The sequence below is a fragment of the Phyllostomus hastatus genome, unplaced genomic scaffold (assembly GCF_019186645.2).
Source record: "Phyllostomus hastatus isolate PE091 unplaced genomic scaffold, TTU_PhHast_1.1 phas_contig_150, whole genome shotgun sequence".
NCBI classification, from domain to species: Eukaryota; Metazoa; Chordata; class Mammalia; order Chiroptera; family Phyllostomidae; genus Phyllostomus; species Phyllostomus hastatus.
Genome location: NW_025333611.1, coordinates 1,200,222 through 1,220,969, shown reverse-complemented (window position 1 = coordinate 1,220,969; position 20,748 = coordinate 1,200,222). Strand labels below are relative to the sequence as shown.

General features: G+C 61.7%; 1 protein-coding gene across 3 annotated transcripts in view; it reads left to right on the top strand.

Annotated features, from left to right (window-relative positions):
- The window catches only part of CARD11 (caspase recruitment domain family member 11), a 66,268-nt gene that overhangs the window by 24,568 nt on the left and 20,952 nt on the right, over window positions 1-20,748 (top strand). For all 3 annotated transcript variants that reach the window (XM_045824354.1, XM_045824365.1, XM_045824375.1), the window contains exons 2-6: window positions 12,183-12,313; window positions 13,930-14,142; window positions 15,731-15,868; window positions 16,896-17,221; window positions 19,974-20,153. In XM_045824354.1, coding sequence (XP_045680310.1) covers window positions 12,307-12,313; window positions 13,930-14,142; window positions 15,731-15,868; window positions 16,896-17,221; window positions 19,974-20,153 — 864 coding nt within the window. In that variant the 5' untranslated portion in view covers window positions 12,183-12,306. The remainder of the gene's footprint in view (window positions 1-12,182; window positions 12,314-13,929; window positions 14,143-15,730; window positions 15,869-16,895; window positions 17,222-19,973; window positions 20,154-20,748) is intronic.

The window sequence follows — 20,748 nt, the reverse complement described above, 5'->3', positions numbered from 1 at the left end:
TCCGCCTGACTTGCTTCACTTCTCTCTGCTCCGGGCCGCGCACCTGCGCCGGCTAAATCAGACCCTCAGTTCCTCTTCCCTTTTCTCGGCCCGCTCGCCCGCCCGCCCCGCGCGCCACCTGCCCTTGCCGCCTGCCGCCTCTGCGGAGCTGTGTCCTCGCCGGAGCAGCCCGCCGCAGGCCCCCTCCCGACTCCCACGGCCTCCAGAACCTCAGGCGTAAAAGCCACCGGAAGGCCACGGTGACCTGCGTGAGGCTGCCCCGGGGGCCCCGGTCCCCCTCACCCCGCGCTGCCCTCTCCCAGGCCCGGACCTTCTGGCCCCCCATCGGAGTCGATGGTGCTTCCCCGCAGGGCTGCCCGCCGGCGGGGGTGGTGCTGGTTCCGAATCGGACACCGCACGTGCGCTCAGGAAACCGCAGCTGTTCTCGTGCATTTTATTTTACTGATCGAAGTGACATTCTCGCAACTGAGTTCTCCACCGCAAAGTGGACCCTCGGCGGCTTTTAGCGCCTTCACGGTGCTGTGCAAACGCCCCCTCTGCCTTGTTCCCAAGCATGTGCGCGCCCCGAAGTGAAGCCCCGGACACACCAGGGGTCGCCCCCGCCCCCTCTCCGTGAGCCCCCGGCCGTCCCCAGCCTGCGGCCTGTCTCCGCGGACTCGCGTTTTCTGGGCGTTTCACCTGCTCGCAGTGCACCCTGCGTGCCCTGCGGAGGCCTGGCGTCCCCCTCCGCGGAGGGGTTTCACCTTCACGCAGGGCGGCCTGCGTGCCCTGGGGGGGCCTGGCGTCCCCCTCCGCGGAGGGGTTTCACCTTCACGCAGGGCGGCCTGCGTGCCCTGGGGGGGCCTGGCGTCTCGCTCCGCGGAGTCGCGTTTCTGGACGTTTCACCTGCTCGCAGTGCGCCCTGCGTGCCCTGGGGGGCCCTGGCGTCCCCCTCCGCGGAGGGGTTTCACCTTCACGCAGGGCGGCCTGCGTGCCCTGGGGGCCCTGGCGTCCCCCTCCGCGGAGGGGTTTCACCTTCACGCAGGGCGGCCTGCGTGCCCTGGGGGGGCCTGGCGTCTCGCTGCGCGGAGTCGCGTTTCTGGACGTTTCACCTTCATGCAGGGCGCCCTGCGTGCCCTGGGGGGCCCTGGCGTCCCCCTCCGCGGAGGGGTTTCACCTTCACGCAGGGCGTCCTGCGTGCCCTGGGGGGGCCTGGCGTCTCGCTCCGCGGAGGGGTTTCACCTTCACGCAGGGCTCCTTGCGTGCCCTGGAGTCTGGTGTCTCCCTCCGCGGAGGGCTGCGCTGGACACGGCGTGTGCAGGGGCTCCGCCCTTTTTTACCGCTGCGTAGCGTTCCGCCGTGTGGATGGGGCGTCTCTATGTTAAGGTCGCTGGTGTGGCAGGTTTGGGGCCCCCGGGACCGGGACGGGAAGCTGGGCAGTGGTGGAGGCCAGGGGACCTCGCTCAGCGCCAGGACGCCGCAGAGACGCTGGAAGCAACCACGCGGTCTATGCCCATCGCCCGAGCCGCCCCTCTGAGTGGCCAGTCGGGGACGTGAGCAGCCCTGGCCAGCCTTCCCGAGCTGCCGTCTGGCGCTGCTCCGAGGACACGATCACGGCTGGTCACAGCCAGCCCTGGATCACCTGAGCAATAAGGAATAACCCAGAGCCCACTGCAATGTGCGGCTGCGGGCGGGGAGGGGGGGGTCAGGAAGGAGGGGCCCCATCCCGTGAGAGAGCTGTTTGTTTTGCCGTCAAGTGTGCGTCGAGAGGCCCCTCCGGCGCCCCCCACTCCCCCTTCTCTCTGTCTCCGCGTCCGCCTAACTGGACACACAAACCTGTTTTCCCGACGTGGTGGAGGCTCCACAAACGCGAGGCCACTGACTCCCACCCCTCCCAGCCCTTCGGCAGAGGCTCCAGACGCAGAATCTGACCAGTGTCGGTTTCCCTCCCGCACGGCCTAACCGCACAGGGACCCTCCTTGCCGTGACCACCGCGTTGTGGATAAGCGCTTCGGGTGCGGGCACCCTGCTTCTGGCTCCTACGAGTGTCTCAGGGACGGTGCCGTTGCCGCACGACGTGCAGAAGAAGGGGCGGTGAGGCAGGTTGAGTGTCTGGACGCTCCACAGACTGGGTCATCGGCCCCGGGAGGCCTGGGAGGTGGCCGTCCCTATCCGTCACTTTCCTGAAGGACAGCAGTGAGACACGCAGCTTATTTTCTGGTCCAGCTGAAAACCAAACCTCGTTGCTGGACCCTGCGGCCCCCCGTCACCAGCGTCTCCACTGCCTGTTTTGTCCCAGGGAGCGGGGTCTCAGGCTCACAGTCTAGCGTCGTCCTAGGTTGGGGGACCGGACCTCGGCATGACCACACGGAATTTGTGGAGTGCGGTTTCCCAGCTCTTCGGAGCCACGGCGGTCTCCCCTGAGGCCCGGCTGCCTCCGCCCTCACCGTCTGCTGTGGGCTGTGTTCCTGGGTCATTCTGTCCCCCTGAGACTGAGCGTGGCCCCACTGCGCCTCAGTCACCCTCAGACACCGCTGTCCCTGCCTGTCCGGGCAGGTGTCCCCTGAAGGCGAGCTGGTGACGAAGCATCTGTCCCCTTCCTGTGACCTTTCACCTCGAGGGGGCGATGCGCGAGGCTCCCTCCCAAGGACTCTGGCTCGTGCCGGACTGACCACACCCAGAGGGCCGCTGCCCCGGGAGCCAGATGGAGCCCCAGTGGTAGGACGGGCTCCCCCTGGGGAGGCCAGGGCCTCCGGGTCCGGGCAGTGACCCCGGGGAGGAGCACACGGCCCAGGTCCGTCGTTGCCCCAGCACGGAGGCCGTGTTGGGTGACAGCGCCCGACGGAGCGTTCTCCCGCAGCACCCAGCGCGGCTGGCCTTCCTGCCCGGCGCCCGGCCCGGGTGGCTCTGTCCCTGCAGGTCAGAAATCGCAGGGACGTGGGTGCCAGCCTCTGCTCCGTGACTGATTGAAAGAGCAAGACGGACTGGCACTCAGGCCCGGAATGCAGGCGCGGCACAACAAGCCAGGGACAGGCAAAGGGCAGGCGGCCCCGCCCGCGGCCGACTCGGGGAACGCTCGCCACGCCTGGGGACCTCGGCCTCGCCCGCGAAGGGAGGAGGCCGCGGCTCGGGGAGGGGGGCCGGCGCGTCTCCATCAGATGTCACTTTATGAATATTACACGCCAGTTTGCACGGAAGTCTGGCAAGGCCGCGGGGCGTGCCGGAAACAGAGGCTGGGCCCTGCCCCGAGGATGGCGAGCAACGTGGTAGACAGACAGACAGACAGACAGAGACGCCCACACCCCGGGTGGGGGAGCTTCTAGCCGGGAGCCCAGCCAACAGGGCTGAGGCTGACCGCGAGGTTTTCCTCTGGATCCCGTTTGGTGCGAGGGTGATTCCGGCGGACGCTGAGGCAGACACTCCGAGTGTCATCGAGAGGCCGCCACCGGCCTCCGCGGGGTCGACTCGGCGACATCCAGTGCCCACGTGCGCACTGCAGTGACCCAGAAGAGCGAGTGCTGCTTGTCCGGTCCACACACCCACGGGGGCGCTCAGAGCGGTGGAGCGGCGTGCCCGAGGCCACCCAGCGGCCAGTGACAGGACGGGGGTCCCAGCCCGGACTCTCTGCCCCGCCCCCGGGCCAGGTCCCGAGAGCACAGAGGACACCGGCAACGGCGGGACAGTGCCACTTCTCCCCAACCAGCACAACATTTTGTAGCTTCTCGAGGGTGGGAGCTCCCTGTTTCTCCTGTGGGGGTGCCCTGCCCACGGGATCCCAACCCCAACTCTCTAAAATGACAGAGACGGCCCGTCTTAACAAACTCGCTGTCACCAAGCCCTCGGACCTCCTTCCTGCCCTCACACTCCCCCCCACCCCACACACAGTCCTCTGCTGCCTGGGAATGTGCCCAGTGACCTGATGCACAAGAAGACACAGCTCTGACCTCAAGTCCCGGGCACCTCGGGGTGACATGAGGAAGCCCGGGCTGCTGCCTCCCTCACCAGCGTCTTGACCAGACCTGAAGGCCTTTGGGGAAGGGGTGCTGCCCCCCCCCACTGTGCCGCTGGGGCAGCCAGGGCTGCATGCAGAAGGAGCGCCCCTCCTCGAGCCGTCCCACGGTGGGGGCACCTCCCCGGCGTCTCCCGTCACCTCGGAGAGTTCGAAAGCTGGAGGCAGAAACACCCCACCCCCACACCGCCACCCCGTTCCTGTGTAAGAAAACCTGACTCTGCATTTTCTGGATACTAGCCTTCAGGTGGACTGAAATGGAACGTTAGCAGAGTTATTTTCAGACGCACAACAATGTGTGTCGCAGTGTTGCTATGTTTACCTGCCCCCACAACATCTGGTGAAGGGGGCGGCCCCACCCACGGCTGGAAACGCAGTTTAAATTGATCGCCGCGCCGATCCTAAGCACATTTTCGGCGTGTCCTATAAATGCAGAAGGGAGAGACCAGGGCGTGTGCTGCACCCGTCTCCCCCGCCAGGACCAGCGCTGGCACTGGAGGCAACGCCATCTGAGCTGCAGGGGGGGCCCGAGTGACTGGCTCTGCGTCCCCCGCTCCCTCTGCTCTGCAGGGTCCAAGTGGAGGCGGACCTTTAAACCTCGGGCCGGGCCAGGCACCCAGACACCCGGGCTTGCTTCTCCCTGCCTCTGCCGGTTCGCCGGCCTCTCCCCGTTCCTTCGGAGCCCCTCTCCCTGCCTCCTCCCCTCCGCTCCGCACGCCCCGAAGTTGCCGCGGTGCCTGGTCCACCCTCGTCCCTCTCTTTTCCCTCCTGAACCTCATCTCCGGGCGTGGAAATAAGGGACGGCAGAGGATGGTGGCTGGACACGCCTTTGCAGAGCGCCAGCTGGCGCATCCGTCTGTCCTGCCCTTGAGTTCCTCCTCAGTGGTTGACTGAGGACCGAGCACGCTCTGTGACGATGGGATGTTTTTATCATGAAACCTGAGGTCACTGGAGCGCTCCGTTTGGAAAATGTTTACCGAAAACACCCCGGGCTGCAGCGTGCGGTGGTGCACCGTCTCGAGCCTGGCGTGACAGATTCACAGGCGGACCGTGGACTCTCCGGCCCAGATGACCGCACAGTGGCCAAGGCTGTGAAGAACAGGCCAGTGGAAAGGGGTCTCATCAGGCCCACAGATGAGGCGAAGAGCTGTTTTTGGAAGTCCACAGGCACCGGAATCGGAACCAGCTGGCACTCGCCGTGACGTCACGGTCCCCGTGGCAAAGACGCAGGTGCTGCCCAGGCTTCCGAGGCAGCCGCAGGATGGACGTTTCCTGCGGGTCAAGGCCGGGGTTCTCCCGAGGGAGACGGGGCAGCCTCACACCGGGGCCTGGGTGTGGCGCGGCGGCGCAGCCGGCCTCCCAGAGACCCCGGGGGCAGTGGGCGTGCTGGGTGCGCAGCTCTGGAAGGCGGACGGAGCAAAGGCTCCCGAGAAGCCAGTGTGATAAATTGGTACACATTCCAGAACAATTTAAATCCGTCATTCCTAATTGTGCTTTTCTAAAAAGCTCCCTGCAGGAGCAGTGGGAAGAATGAGGCCCGCAGGGGGAGAGCCGTCTCCTTGGGCGACGTGGGAGGCGTGCGCCCACCCAGAAACCCCCCATCCGGGCGCAAGTCCCAAACCGCCGGGGAATGAGCACGGCCGCGGGGCAGGGCTTGGGGGGCCGGGGGCGGGGACGACGTGGCCCGGCCCTTGGTCTCTGGGTTCCGTGAACGGGCCGTGCCCAACCCCCACCCCCACCCCCACCCCGGATCGTCCTGACTTCCTGCTGACGCTTCCCTTCCCCTAGAACACAGAGTCTCGGGACAGTGTTATTCCGCAGAAGCTGCGGTCCTGAGCCCGAGGCACTGAAAGTGGTGGATGGAGCCCCGTGAGGAGTTCCGAGTGTAAACACTGTGGGAGCCTGGGGGGGGGGGGGGGCAGCGGGGCTGCGGGGAGAGCCCTGCGCTGCCAGGAGGACGTGCCCGGGACGTTGGCGGAGCCGCTTGGCTGGAACCGGGGAGTTGGGGGCGGAGCTAAGACAGAAGTGACGGAGGCCGGCGGACGTGGGGGAAGCTGGGGCTGTGGGCTGAGACGAAAACCGAAGGTGCGTGCTCCGTAGAGGCCGGGCCGTGGCTGGAGGGCAGATTTACCGTCCACCCTGTGCGCCGCAAGCCAGGAATGGTGGAGCGCACCGGCGCAGTGTCATCCTGGGCTCTGCCTCGCCGCCTCGTGGCATCGTAAGCCCCCGGAGTCCCCACAGCGCTCCGCTCCGTCCACTGGCCGCTCTTAGTCTTTACTGATCGCCTGCTCACCCCGGTTTGCGTCTGGTCGAAGGAACAGGAACGAATGACAGACAAGGCAGCCGCTGCTGCTCAGGTCGCAGGGCTGAGGTTTCTGCAGCGGGACCCAGGTAACGTTCTTAGGCATCTTGGATCTTATTTGTCACAAGGTATCTGTTAGGATGGTTTCCCTAACTGCAAAAAAAAAAAAAGAAAAAGAAAGTCAGAATGTCATACATATGAGGGGTGCTATTCTTCTGTGGACCAAAGACTCAAAGGTTAGCTCAGACCCAAAGTCCTGGCAGCATCCCAGGCAGCTGTGCCTAGAGTGTAGCCTTTGTCTTCATGGTCACAAGAGAGCTGCTGTGCTTCAGAGCATTGCATCCGCATCCCAGGTAGGACAACAGGGAGAAATAAGAGGCTCCTCTCACCCGATGCTGCCCCCAACCTAGATGCCTTACCAGAAACTTCCACTCGCGTCGCATAGGCCAGGGTCATGTCACACAGACGCCCTAGCTGCAAGGGAGGCGGGAAACCGAGTGCTTCGGATCGGCTCTGTCATGAAGCAAGAGAGAATGGGTACGGGGCCGGCAGCTGGCGGTGCCTGCCACTCCGCTGCGAATTTAAAATGGTAATTGCTGTTTTCAAAATATGTATCAGTGAAGCTCTACTGATTGCTGTACACATGGTAATTGATGGGAAATGTGATCATCTCAATATTTCGGTTGGACGAGCTGAGCTAGACAGAGGTGAAAAGTGGACGGGCTGGCAGGGAGGGACCCTGCCGGGGAGTGTCCCCGCTGCCTCTCCGAGTGTCCTTCTGTAGCGGCGAGGGGGAGAGGGGGAGGGCACACGGGGAAGGGGCACCTCTGACTCTTTTCCATAAAATTTTAGTTCCCCGGGCTGTAACCCCGGGATGGCTGGGGTGCTGGGGTGTCCCCACACTTCCCCAGTCCTTCCTCACAGGCACCAGATCCTTCTTTTAAATCATCCTTTTCCCTCCTTCTTTTCTTTTCTTTCTTTCTTTTTTCCCCCCAGAACTCCTTTCAAGTAACTGGAGGTTTCACTGGAGTAATTAAATTGCCGACCTCCAGGCGCTCCCCCCAATCACCGGGGCAAATGAGTCAACCGTGAAGTGTCCCTCTAACTGAACGCTGGGCCTGTCCTGGCCCCACAGCTTGCACCCCAGGGACACCTCCTCATGAGAGAGGAGGCATCTGTCCCTCAAGGGCGGTTTGTTTGCAAAGGGCTTGGCACTCTCTGGATTCGGAGGGAGAGCAGCCCCCTTCTTTGTTTTATGCAGGATTTGACTTTCATTTATTCACCCGACAAACACGCACTGAATAGCTGCTGTGAGCAAGGCCCCGCGCTGGGTTCCGCAGGGAGGCCGAGACGAGGCGGACGTGGGGCGGGCAGCGGGGCCGCTCGGAACCTGCTTTCCCTCCTGTAAGATGGGTGGTTGTGTGTTACAGGGGAGGACCCTCGGGGTGTCTGCCAACAGCACCTGCCACACACCTCCCCCTAGACAGCTGTTTGAGGGCACGCTCCAGCACAACGCGGGGACAGGGCGGCAAAAAGGAAGCTGTGGAACCCAGGGAGCAAGGAGTCCAGTGGGTTGGGTTAGACGCTGCATTTCATGCGTGTTATGTGTGACGATGGCTGGTCACCTCAGGGTCAGGTGACATGCGGTCAGCGAGGGCTGAGTGGGCATCTCTGCCCGGCCCCTTAGCAGCTGTGGGGTCTCCCCTCGCTCTCCGATCCAACCTCCTCACCATGAAATGGGAACGATGAAACCTGCATTCCCACGCTGCTGGGGAGGTTGAGTGAGGGTCACCACCCACATACGGCGAGTGCTTCTGGCTTAGGAAGGGTGAGCTGTCACGTGGCGCAGGTCCCAGCAGGCGGGGCGTGGTGAGTGCGCAGTGAAGGGAGGGCGCCGACCCTTCAGACGTCCACGCGTTGTTTCTACTTCCCGGCACTGACATGTCATTTCTCGTTCATTCTTTTTTACCCAGAGAATACCTATATCGTGCAAAGTTAAAAAGCAACGTAGGCTCGCAATGAAGTCATCAGTTCCCAACCCGCCCATCGGCAGCCCCCGTGCTGACCCCCAGAGGCAACCCCCCGTAACTCTTCTCGTTACTGTTTTCCTCTGTGATTCACCGCCTTTGTCCTACGTGACACGCTTGCATTGACACGTATGGATACCCCTGCTCTATGACACTGTCGGCATACCGCCAGGCGGGCAAGAACTTTGCGGTCTCCTACACCCACTGCACGCCCTCCCCTCCTCCGTTATCCCAGTGTGTTTGGGTCCGTTTCCGTGTTACAGTTTTTTTATCCTCACTCAAGGACACTCTCATTGATCTACAGAGGGGGGGAAGAGAGGGAGAGAAACGCCATTGTGAGAAACATCAGTGGGCTGTCTCCCACACGTGCCCCAACTGGGAACCGAACCTGCAACCTCGGCCTGTGCCCTGACCAGGAATCGAACCCATGACCTTTCAGTTCACGGGATGACACTCCAACCAGCTGAGCCACACCAGCCAGGGCTGTGTTACATGTGCATGACTAGGTGAATACGGTTTATACGGAGGCAAGTTGTGTGCTGGAGTTGTTTCTTTTCTCACCTTTTTATTCTTGCCTGGAGTTGATATTGCCTCTCTTGTCCTTTTCATTTGCTAAGATTGTTTTTATGTACTTGTCCTTAATTTTTTCCCTCTGACTCTCAGACCTGCCCTTTGCCTAACAATATCATTTCCTACATTGTCAAACATACGAGATAATCATTCCGTGTTTTCACCCGGCGGCCTCCCTCCCGTGGGCCCTCGGTGGTCCTGCCATAAGCTCGCAGCTGCTTTTTGCTGCATCCGTCTCCTCCTGGAACTTTCCCTGACACTTCGTCCCCTTGGAGTCTCTGTGTCCTGGGCTCCACACCACCCTCTGTACTGTTTGAGTTCCTCCTTTTGCTGGAGCACATCCTCAAGTAGCTTCCTAAGAAAGGCTACCGGGAGATCGATGTTTAGAGTGCTTGCCTTTCCGAAAATAATATTGTATTTTCACACATAATAGTTCCGGTGGGTTTACAAGTCTGGGTCTAAAGGCATTTTCCATCAAAAATGTGAAGTGTTGCCTTACGGCCTCCGGGCTTCTGGTGTTGCTGTTGAAAAGGCCAGAGGCCACACTCACTCCCAGGCCTTTGCATGTGACCTGATGCTTCCTCTCTGAAGCTTCTGGGGTGTCTTACCCGCTGGCGGCCCGAAATTTCAAATGATGTTCTGAGAAGGTTCTTTTCCACCGACTGTACCGAGTGCTCAAAGACACGTTTTATCTGAAGATTCATATTCTTACATTTGGAGAATCCTCTGATATTATTTCTCTGATGATTTTATCCCTTAATTTACATTATATCCTCAAAAGACATGCCAGAAAGGAAATATAACCTCTGTAATCTCTTTCTAGGATTTCTATTTATTGGATCTTAGACTTGATAAGTCAATCTCATCCCCGCTCTTATCTTCCTTCTCTTAACTTTTTATTAACTTCTTGGGTGATTTCTTCATTTTCCAAACCTTCTTATTAATGATACATTTCTGCTCCCATGTTTTAATTGCCAAGAATCCGTTCTTTCAGATTGAGCACGGGCTGCGCACCCAAGTGTCGCAGGTTCGATTCCCAGTCAGGGCACGTGCCTGGGTTGCAGGCCACGGCCCCCAGCAACCGCACACTGATGTTTCTCTCCCTCCCTCTCTTTCTCTCTCTCTCCTTTCCCTCTCTAAAAATAAATAAATAAAATCTTTAAAGAAAAAGACGTCAGCAGGGCTGGTTTGTTCTGAGGCCTCTCTCCTTGGCTTATAGATGGCTGCTTTCTTAAAAAAAAAAAATTCGTTCTTTGTTCCCTTTTTACAGTGTTCTTTTATAGATGCAATATCTTATCTAATCTCTTAACGGATTTTAATGATCAAACCGTGATTTCTGAAGTCTTATCTGACTCTGTGCACTCTGCTCTCTGTGGCTCCTCGCACCCACTGGGTCTCTTCCTCTCTGGTGGCCGCTGTCCCCAAACGTCACCTGAGGATGTCTGTTCTCCGGTGGGGGCGGCCAAGACGGCGTGGACCGGTTCTGCGTGTCGGCTCATGCGCCTCTTGCAGGATGGATGGGCTTCCCCGGCGGTGCCCGGGCCCCACGCCCATCACTCACGGAGCGATCGATCCCCGGTGTGAGACGCTATAGTTCTTTCCGAGCCCGAGCCAATATCTGCCATGTTAGAACTTGGCTTTGCTTCTGTCTTAGGCGTGCGCGCTAACGGGATGGCTCGGGGAGCTCTGTGCGTACTCGTTCTGGTCACGGACAGTTAAAAGGCAGGCTCTTGTAGAAAGGCGGTCCGAGGATCTGTGTGGGAGTGATTAAGAGGAAGTCGGAGAATCTTGGATCCCAGCCCCACCTTCTTCCTTGCTAATGCCGGGACTTGGCCGCCCGCCAGGCCTGGTTCCCAGCTTCCTTGGCACTGGGGATGACAAAAGCCATCAGAAGAATTGCCACATGTCTCAGACAGCCCCGGAGCTCCGTTAGTTATGCTTAGCAAGGTGCCTGGGGCACGCACAGGGATCTGTGAGCTTCAGGGACGCTGTTTCAGCCCGTTGACCGTTAACTACCTGCAGGTCAGCTTCTCGGGAGACGCAGCCTGCACATTTTTCCCGACCTCAAGGTCTTGGGGGTGTGATCAACATTCTGAGGGCAGAAATCCCGGGGCCTCGTGCCTGGCCGTCCTGTGCCCCAGATTTCCCAGCCTGTGTCGGCACGTTCCAGGGGTGGTGCCAACATTCACAAACCCATGTTCCCTCCGCTGCAATTAAAACCTCTCTCGCAGTCACAGTTTCCAAAGCCTTTTCTTCTGATTATGAAAGAAACACATGTTCCCTCTTTTTTTAAAAAATGCAAATGCAGGAAAGTATTATTTCCCTTTGCCCGGCGGCCTGGGGATGGCCCTGCTGGTATCGGCCGGGCATTTGGCCCTGGAGACCAGCCCCCCGCCCGCCCCACGGCCCCCACAGCGGGCAGCCGCTCCATCCCGGCCGAGTGCAGGGAGGCCATGGGGACACCAAGGAGACGGTGTCCTCCAGAGAAGCGTGGCATTGCCACTTCCCGGGGCGAGGGCCTGTGACAAGGGTGTCACTCTAATCCGAGCTGACACCCACCGAGAGCAGCTGCTGTCAGCTCCGGGGGCGCTGGTGTCACCGGCAATTAATCCTCAAAGCCCAGATCAGGTTCCTGATTAAACAGTGGCGTCCCAGGGTCCCCGTCGTGGAGCACCTGCCTAAGGCCCCCCGCACAGGGACCCGGCAGCTGTCAGGACAGGTGTCAGGCCCAGCCCCCCTTCCCGGGTCCGAGCCTCCCCTGCCCCTTCTCCCGTGGAGAGCAGCCCTCCCCTGGGAGCCCGCAACCCCACCAAGCTCCTGGAGCCGCCAAGCCGGGCAGCGAGCCGGGTGCCATGAGGCACGCCACCTCGGGGAGATCGCCATGTGCGCCGTGGCGCATTCCTGCCCAAACCCGCGGCGAACCAGGGACTGCAGACACAGTTCTCAGCGAAGGAAGCTCTTCCGGCCTCAGGGACGTGGTCGCCGCTTTTGACCTTGTGTGTCAGGCGCTGATTAGGACGTCTCCCCTCGGCGCGTGCTCCTCCTGCTACTGCAGGGAGTGCTCCCCTGCCCTGCAGGGACCCCCCCCACAGGGGACCTCTGCCCTTCACTCAGTCCCAGAGGTCGTGGGCCTGGAGCTGAGGCCCTTCCCCCCGGCAGCTGCTGGGCTCGGTCCACCACGCGCATCACTGTTTTGCAGGAAGATGCGATCCTCAGGGTCACTGTGACCCTTGCGGGGCCTCCTGGCTCTCCGACCGCCACCTCTGCACCGGTCACACCCTCTTTCCTTTTCCAGGTCCCAGCCAGCGCCACCCCCGGTCCGGGAGGAAACCGGCTCAGGGAGGGACGGGCCCCAGCCAGGAGGCGTGATGCCCAGACCCCAGTAACAGGAGGGAGCTGCCACCTTGAGCGCCGACCACATGCCAGGTACGTCGCTGTGCCCCTCCTTCACGCCGAACACCGGCCGAGTGAGGCTGCCTGACGCGAGGCGGCAGGGGGCGGCCCCAGCAGCGGGCGCTCGGGGGATAGTCCGAGAAGGCCAGCACTCTGGGGCACGTCGGGGTGAGACCGTGGGGGCTGGCGGGAGGCAAGCCACACGGCGCCTTCGGGTCAAGGTGAAAGTTTGGGAGTTTATGGCAATGGCAATAGAGAGCCACGTGGCGGGTGTTTGGAATGAACAAGTGACAAGTGACACCAGCAGCTCCCGTGGGGGGTGTCCCTGGGCAGCTCGTCCCCTTGTCCTGTGAAGAGGTGAGCGAACGGCCCTGCCTGCAAGGCCTGGCCCAGGACCTTGAACTTGCTTTTGCTGCTCTTCATAAAAGACCAGTGTGGTCCAGGGTTTGACCCAAGACCACGCCAGACCGCGCCGAGGGTGGGGTCGGATTGCCCCCAGCTCCGGTGAAGGACGGGGGGAGGAAGGGCCATCCAACGTGGATGCTGCCTCTTTGGGAATAGCAAAGGTGGGTATGTTTTCGTTGTGCATGGAAGTGGGCACTGGGGGCGGGTGCATCCACATGGTGCGCGCCGAGGACCGCCGAGCACCCAGGTGGCCGGCACCGTGGTTTCAAAAGGGCTCCTGGGGCTTGGAGCCTGTTTGTGAAGCCAGGTTGTCGTCTGTGTGAAGTCTGCTGGACTGAATGGGGCGACAGCCTCGCTTTTAACCCCTTTAAATCAGCTGTTGCCCGAAACAGCAAATCCTCACAGCCAATTGGTTGCCTGTAGCAAAGGATACGGCCAAACAGCTCGGATTAGCCAGGTGGTAACCGAAGGTCAACAGCGAGAACCAGGCGCCACGTGCTAGGACCAGCGCCCATGAGTGGCCAAGGCTTACGGGGACCGGAACTGGAGGCAGAGACCCAGGGAGACAACCTGTCACTTCCCACAGGCCCTCGGGGTCTCTCACACAGCAGCACCCAGCCAACTGGTGTCTCTGCCTCCGTGGGGACCAGCTCCGGCCCCCCCCCGCCATCCAGGCGCCAGCCTCCAGCTCAGCAGCCCACAGCGGTGGCGTGTGAGGCCCAGGACCCGTGAGGCCACCGTAACCGTCATAGCCCACACGTCCTTCTCCGTAGGAACTGGTCAGCCGGCCCTGCCCACGGCCGTATTTTGCCATGTACGATACGCTCCCGTGTGTAATACTCACCGACATTTTTGGTCCAAACTTTCAGAGGGGAAAAACCTTTCATTTTAACTTTTTAATTCAATTTTTTACTTATTTATATTTAGAAACAAAACCAATGATCGTACTCCAGGGTATTACTTTGTTATACAGATATCGCTACTGCTTTCTAGAGTTGCATTTTTAATACATACGCATAAATAAAAGAATTAAAAACATTTATACAGATATGGAATTAGTGCATGGTACTGCCCATGTACAATGCGCATCCTTATTTTTCCCTCAAGAATTTGGGGGAGGAAAAACGTGCGCATTGTACACCGCAGAATACGGTACTTTCTCTGCGGGGCCTTTTTAACCTGGCGAGCGCCGGAGGCCGCCCCGGGAGGCCCCCGCTGACTGACGCCGCGGCCTCTGCGCGCAGGCGGAGGGCCCGAGATGGACGACTACATGGAGACGCTGAAGGACGAGGAGGACGCGCTGTGGGAGAACGTGGAGTGCAACCGGCACATGCTGAGCCGCTACATCAACCCCGCCAAGCTGACGCCCTACCTGCGCCAGTGCAAGGTCATCGACGAGCAGGATGAGGACGAGGTGCTCAACGCGCCCATGCTGCCGTCCAAGATCAACCGCGCAGGTAACCGCGGGGCCGCGCTGGGGGGAGGGGCGGCGGAGGGGAACCCCGCCCAGCAGCTGCACGGGCGGGAAATGTCTCGGCCTCGCGCTGCGTGCAGCCAGGGTCCAGGGACCTCTGTCCAGCCCTGCCCCCCGCCAAGCTACGGATAGACCCGAGAGGGCCCACGGACTTGGGTAGGGGGAGAGGACGTTCCTTTTACCCACCCAGCCTGAGGCGCAGCATCCCCTTCCGTTAGGAACCCAGGTAGGCCACAGATCAAGTGACTGGCCCTACCTGTGACTCTGTCGACAGTAAAAGTCACAGACGTCGTCTTATCGCGCCACCGCTGTTTCAGATCTCCCCGAGTGCCGTTCACACTCGTCCTTCCCCGAAATCGGAGTAGTGACTAGGTTTGCCAAGAGGTTATGTTATTTAATGCACAAGCAAAGAAGCACTTTTATTACTGAATCGTAAATTTAATATCGGGTCACTGTATTTGATTAGAGTGGATTCCCTTGTCATCCAATGCGTTTTGTCTGTGTAAAAATGTTATTCTGCGAAGGGGTCAGACGGCCCTGGGGATCCGTGACCCTCTGTTACAGCCGTTAAAGGTGACGCGTACGGTGTGTGAAGTTCGTTCTGGTTGTCTGTGTGTGTGTGTGTGTGTGTGTGTGTGTTTACAGGTTCGTATATGTGTGTCTGTGTGTGGGCACCAAGTCACAGCGTAAAACAGCTTTCTGTGGCTCGGCTTAAAAGGTCTGAGAATCCCTTCCCCACTGTGTGAGCGGCGATAAGCAGCCCGTCCGCTGTGACCCCCCTTCGTGCGCACGGCAGACGCCCCTAATCACAGCACGCCCTCCCACCGAGCTCGGCCAGAGCGGCACGCGCCTCTCCACACGGCCCTCCCCGCCGCGCGGCCGAGCGATCAGCTGACACGAGATGAAGCTCGCTTGTTGCGTCTATCCCAGGGAAAAGGCAGAGGGCGAGGGCCTCCAGGGAAGAAGTGTCTGAAAATAAAATGTTTAAGGAAGAGTCAAGAAATGTAAACATTAAGTGGAACCAGCCGGGTGGAAAAGAAAGCTGCTGGGCGAATTACAGGGAGGTTAAAGACGCTTCCAGACGGTCTGATAATCCCAGACAAGAACAGGGCGTCGGGCCTGCTCCCTCCAGCTGCCCCCAGCTCGCCCCGCAAATATTTGTCTTTCCGCTCTGAATCCCGGAGAACCGCATTTCACCCCGTAATGGCTCTTGCGCCTCCAGCCTCCTTCCATCACCGGGGCGCTGGTGTCAGTGCGGTTCGTTTTAAAACCCCGGTCAATGGGGAAGCTCTTTGAAACTGTGGGTTTCCCGGGGTGTAGCTTCATTTATCCTGGTTCTACCGATTCCTGAGAGCAAGGAAACGGACACCCACTGCGTCTCCGCTGTGAGGGCCTGGCGCTTTGATCTGCGTTGTCTGGGCTCCGAGCTACCACTCGGGAGCGGCAGCGTGGGCTGGCGCCGTCTTCCTAGAGTTTGGGGAGGGGCAGGAGTCCGGGATGAGACGAGACACGGAGATTTGCATCCAGCGACACTCGGGTCTTCTCACCGGGGCACTCGGCCTCTCTCCCAGGCCGACTGCTGGACATCCTGCACACCAAGGGCCAGAGGGGCTACGTGGTCTTCCTGGAGAGCCTGGAGTTCTACTACCCGGAGCTGTACAAGCTGGTGACCGGGAAGGAGCCCACCCGGCGGTTCTCCACCATTGTGGGTGAGTGGCCATGCGGCCGGGGCACCCGGGCTCTGGTGGGAGGGGGGCGTGTGTGTGTGTGTGTGTGTGTGTGTGTGTGTCCAGCGGCGGGACAGCTCTAAGGCTGTGAACCTGCGCCGTCGGGACAGCACCCCGTGCCACACGGGGGCGTTCAGCCACTGACCTCCGCCTGGTGGTGAAAGGGGCTAAAGGGGAGGAGAGCCGAGAGAAGGGGGTGTTCCTGGAACAGCCCCGTGAGCGCTGGTGGGGGAACAGGTGCTCTTGCGACCCTCTGGCTGTTGTCCTCTCCCACTCCCCCGCCAGCGTCCCTGAGCCAGAGCCCTTTGCATCTGCTCTTGACCTTTCTTCTGAATACCCTCGCGTCGGTCTTCTCTGCGTCCCCCGCGCCAGCCCCGCCCCCTGCGACCCCTCCGCCCCCCGCCCCGGCTCCCATCCTTTCTCCGCGCCTCCCGCAACCCCCCTGGGCGTGAAACCTCTCAGTGCTTCCCCGCGGCTTCGGCTGAAGACCCCGGCCTTTCACGCAGCCCACGGGACTCCCGCAGGCCAGCCCCTCTGCCCGGGCTCCCCACGCTTCGGTCTGCCTTCAGTGCCCGACATGGGCCAAGCCCCTGCCTCCTCCCGCGGCGCCGTGGCGACGCTCCCCCTCCCTGGAGGTGTTCCCCCTGACCCAGCCGTCAGCTCCACTGTCAGGAGCCCCCCCTCCGAGCGCCCCGAGCGCCCGCCCGCCCGCCAGGCCGCGTCCGGCGAACCCCCTTGCACACCCTCTCGCCGCCCCTATACCTGTAACTCCATGGCCTCCGCTCGTCTGCGGGCGTTTTTGTGTGGGGTCCTTTGCTTTCGTCACGTCTGTCTCCCTTACCGGGCCGTAAACTGTACAGGACGGAGGATGCTCTGTTCGCCGAGTCCGGGTGCCTCGCGGGTGGGGGGGGAGGGCTGGGGAGGAAGCTGCCGGGAGGAAGACGGTGTGTGTGAGCTCCTGCGAGCCCCGGGGCCGCAGACCTGACCCCCGCCCCGCCCCGCCCCGCAGTGGAGGAGGGCCACGAGGGCCTCACGCACTTCCTCATGAACGAGGTCATCAAGCTGCAGCAGCAGATGAAGGCCAAGGACCTGCAGCGCTGCGAGCTGCTGGCCAAGTCGCGACAGCTGGAGGACGAGAAGAAGCAGCTGACGCTGACGCAGGTGGAGCTGCTGACCTTCCAGGACCGGTACTACAAGATGAAGGAGGAGCGCGACAGCTACAACGACGAGCTGGTCAAGGTCAAGGACGACAACTACAACCTGGCCATGCGCTACGCCCAGCTCAGCGAGGAGAAGAACATGGCGGTCATTCGGAGCCGAGACCTGCAGCTGGAGGTGAGGGCCGCCGGGGCGCGGGGCCGGCGGGCGGGCGGGCGCGTGCAGACAGGCGTCCCCGGAGCCCCGCACCTGGGTGGCGGAGCGCGGAGGACACGTGCTCGGGAGGGCCTAGATCCGCCCAACGCATGCGCACGCCCGCCCCTGGAGCTTAGCGCGAGTCTAGGGCCGGTCCGCACCTTGCGCGTGTGTGCACATGCGCACACCGAACGGGGGCTCAAGGGGGCCTTCCATCCACGGGATCAGGACCCTGGTCCCCAAGGTGCCCATGTGCACACGGGCGCCTATGAACCCAGTGCAGCTTCCCTTCTGCCCAGGAGCCCAGATCCCCCACACGCGAGTGCAGACACGGGCGCATGCACCCACTGGGGCTTCCCTCGAGCTCAGGGGGCGGCCACTGCGCTATGCGCATGTGCAGACGGGCGCACCCCGCCGGTGGACCAGGCCAGCAAGAGGGAAGAGGGAGGAGCCTGGGGGCCCGGACGAGTGCGGGCTCCCGGGAAAGTCAGCCAGGAGCTGCGCACGCACCTGCTGCATGGAAGCGTGAGGGCCTCGGGCAGGACACGGCCCTTCCCATCCGTATGCGCACAGCTCGGCGTCGTGCTGTGGGGGAGCCAATCACTTACCCTCCAACAATCCCCCGGCCGAGTAATCGATGTCATTAATGAGTTCATTGCCCGGTGGAGACAGGGAAGGGTATTTGCTTAACTCATTCATCCCTTGTACGCATCGAGCGCCCTGGGCCCAGGCTGTCACCCAGGGGTACCTCCTCAGGGCGCCGGCCCTGCGGTCTGCGCTCGCGTTGTAACCCGAAGACGAGCAGAGAGAGGGCTGGTGGGACCGAGGGCCGTTACCAAGGGGAAAACAAAGAGTGTGAGCACAGGGAGCGGGGGACGCTGTCTCCAGGCGGATGGCCGGGAAGACCAATGACGGGGGGAGGCCCCGCCAGTCTCAGGGCAGAGCAAGAGCAGGTGCAAAGGCCCCGGGCAGGGGGCAGGCTGGGTGTCCTTCCGGGGCCCAGTGCGTGAGTGGCCCGAACGGAGGTGGGAGAGGCGGCCGGAGCCCAGGTCCTGGGGACACAGCAAGAACTTTCCGATTTATTCCAGTTGCGGTGGGAAGCCCCTGATGGATTGAGAGCTGGGCAGTGACAACTGATTTATCTCTGGATGCCGGGTGGAAAATAGACGCTCAGGACAATTTATTAAGCGCCTGCCGCGCATTAGGCACTGTGCTAAGCACTGTGGGGACACGGGGATAAATATCCTGATTTCTGGTCAAATCACATGCAATTCAGTCAGAGCGGACAGATCAGGAAACAATCCAGCAGAATTCGAGTGAATTGAGTCGGCGGCCGAGGGGGCCACTGAGTGGTGTTTTCGTTAAGAGCTGGAGTGTTCAGCTCCTGTGGGTCTGAGTTCCGACCTGGCTTCGGGCTTCCCCGCCCTGCTGACCCTCGGCCTCGGTGTCCTCATCTGTCAGGGGCCGTGATGGAAAGAACACCGGCGTCCTCAGAGTGCAGACCCAAGGCCCCGTGAGGCTGGGGAGCAGCGGCTGACCGCCTGGGGGCGCCGGGGGCCTGGACCCAGCCCGGGGCACCGGGGGGGTGGGGGTGATCTTCCAAGGCCTTTTTGTCCCCCACGATCGCTAAGGAGGAGCGATCTCTCTGCCGTTCTCCCCAGGATTTGGGGGTGTTGACCAGTGGGGGGGACCAAGACGTTTCAGTCCTAGAACTTTCCCGTGTATGACATTTCCGCGTAGGTGCACTAACAATGGGAAAGCGCGTCTAGAGCGGAAAGGCCCGCCAGGCCAGTGCGGTCCCTGGGGCATTTCTCGGCCCCAGGCTGCCCTCTGCCTGCCTTGTCCCATCTCCCCCCGGGACGTGGGGCCACAGTGCCCCTTCCCTCACTAAAGCCACCAGGCTCGACCTGCCAGGTGCCTTGAGACCAGTCTCTCCCTGAGCCTGGACTGGAAAAGGGCACCCGCCCCTTCGGTGCCGCCTGTCCTGCAGCCCTTGTTCTGGGCGTCTTCCCAAGGCCCGTCGGTCTCGTGCTCGGGCACGGAGGTCAACGGCGCCTCCTGGCCCCGGCTCCCGACACTCACCCTTTGCCGGGTAGGCCCCGCACATCTCCAGCAGTCCCAGGGTCAGATGCCCTGCCCGCCGCCTGCAGGTCCTTCAGACCGGAGAGCCCATCAGCTTACACTGCAGAGGGCCTCGAGGTGACCTTTCAGCAGGGTTGCCGGGGGCTCTGATGAAGCCTGGCGTGAAACCCGAGGGGACAAGCCTGCACCAGCAGGCCACTCTGGGGGGGCGGAGGGGGGCCCTTGGCCGTGTCCTCACTCCCACTCCTAACACTGCGGCTCTTCCGGGGACCCTGGAGCTCAGGGGACCGGAGTTGGAAACCCATCATAAAGGGGTACCGTGATGAATGACACACCTCGGGGACACCAGCTGGGGACCCTTTATCCCCCTCTGTAACCTGTCTCACCCCGGAGAGCTACCTGGGAATTTTCCAGGGGACAGAGAGAGCCTTTGCGACTGGTCTCAGTGAAGGAACCAGGAGCTCGCCGCCACCCCGGAGGTGGTGGCTTCTGTTGCTAGAACAGGTTTCTCCGAGCCCTTCCCGGCCACCCCCTGGAAGGAGAGACGGGGCCGGTCGCGCCCTTTAAAGCTCCGGGGGACCAGGAGGGGCGCTGCCTCTTCTGGGTGTCCCCCGCCAACCGCCTCCTCCCCCGGCGCCCTCGGGTGCTCCAGATCGACCAGCTGAAGCACCGGCTGAACAAGATGGAGGAGGAGTGCAAGCTGGAGAGGAACCAGTCCCTGAAGCTGAAGAACGACATCGAGAACCGGCCCAAGAAGGAGCAGGTGCTGGAGCTGGAGCGGGAGAACGAGATGCTGAAGACCAAGATCCAGGAGCTGCAGTCGATCATACAGGTGAGGGCGGGGCGGGCGGCGGCGGGCGGGGGACTGCAGGACCTCGGGCCCCTCCTCTGCACGCGCGGGAGACCAGGCCGCCCGCTTCTCGGACACGTGACACTGTGACGTGATGCTGGTGCAGGGCTCGCTGAACCGACACACTCCACGGAAACCACTCCCGGGGACATCGGTGCCCGGGCACCGTGAGCGGGGAGTGCGCCGGGGAGGCCGCTGGTCCTTAGAGATCCCGGCAAACCCAGGCACCAGCCCCGTGTGGTTCGGGAAAACGTCCAGGGCCTCCCTGCCTCTGTCATCACGGAGTGGCGGTGGGGACAGAGGAAGCCACTGTGGAGTGGCACCCCAGGGTACAGACATTAAGGGAAGGAAAAAAGCAGCCGTGCCCTCCCTCCAGAATCACCCCCGGGCCCGGCAGCCCGGTCCCAGAGGCACTGACGCAGCGCGGAGGCTGCGGGAGCCCAGGCTCACCGGCACAGATCGTTGCCATTTCAGGGGAAATTTCCAGAAGGCAGATCAGCCTTCGTTGTCACCGGGAAGCGTGTGGAGGAGCCGCTCTGCTGGGCTCTGAGGGAGTGGGGGCGGAGCAAGGGGCCTT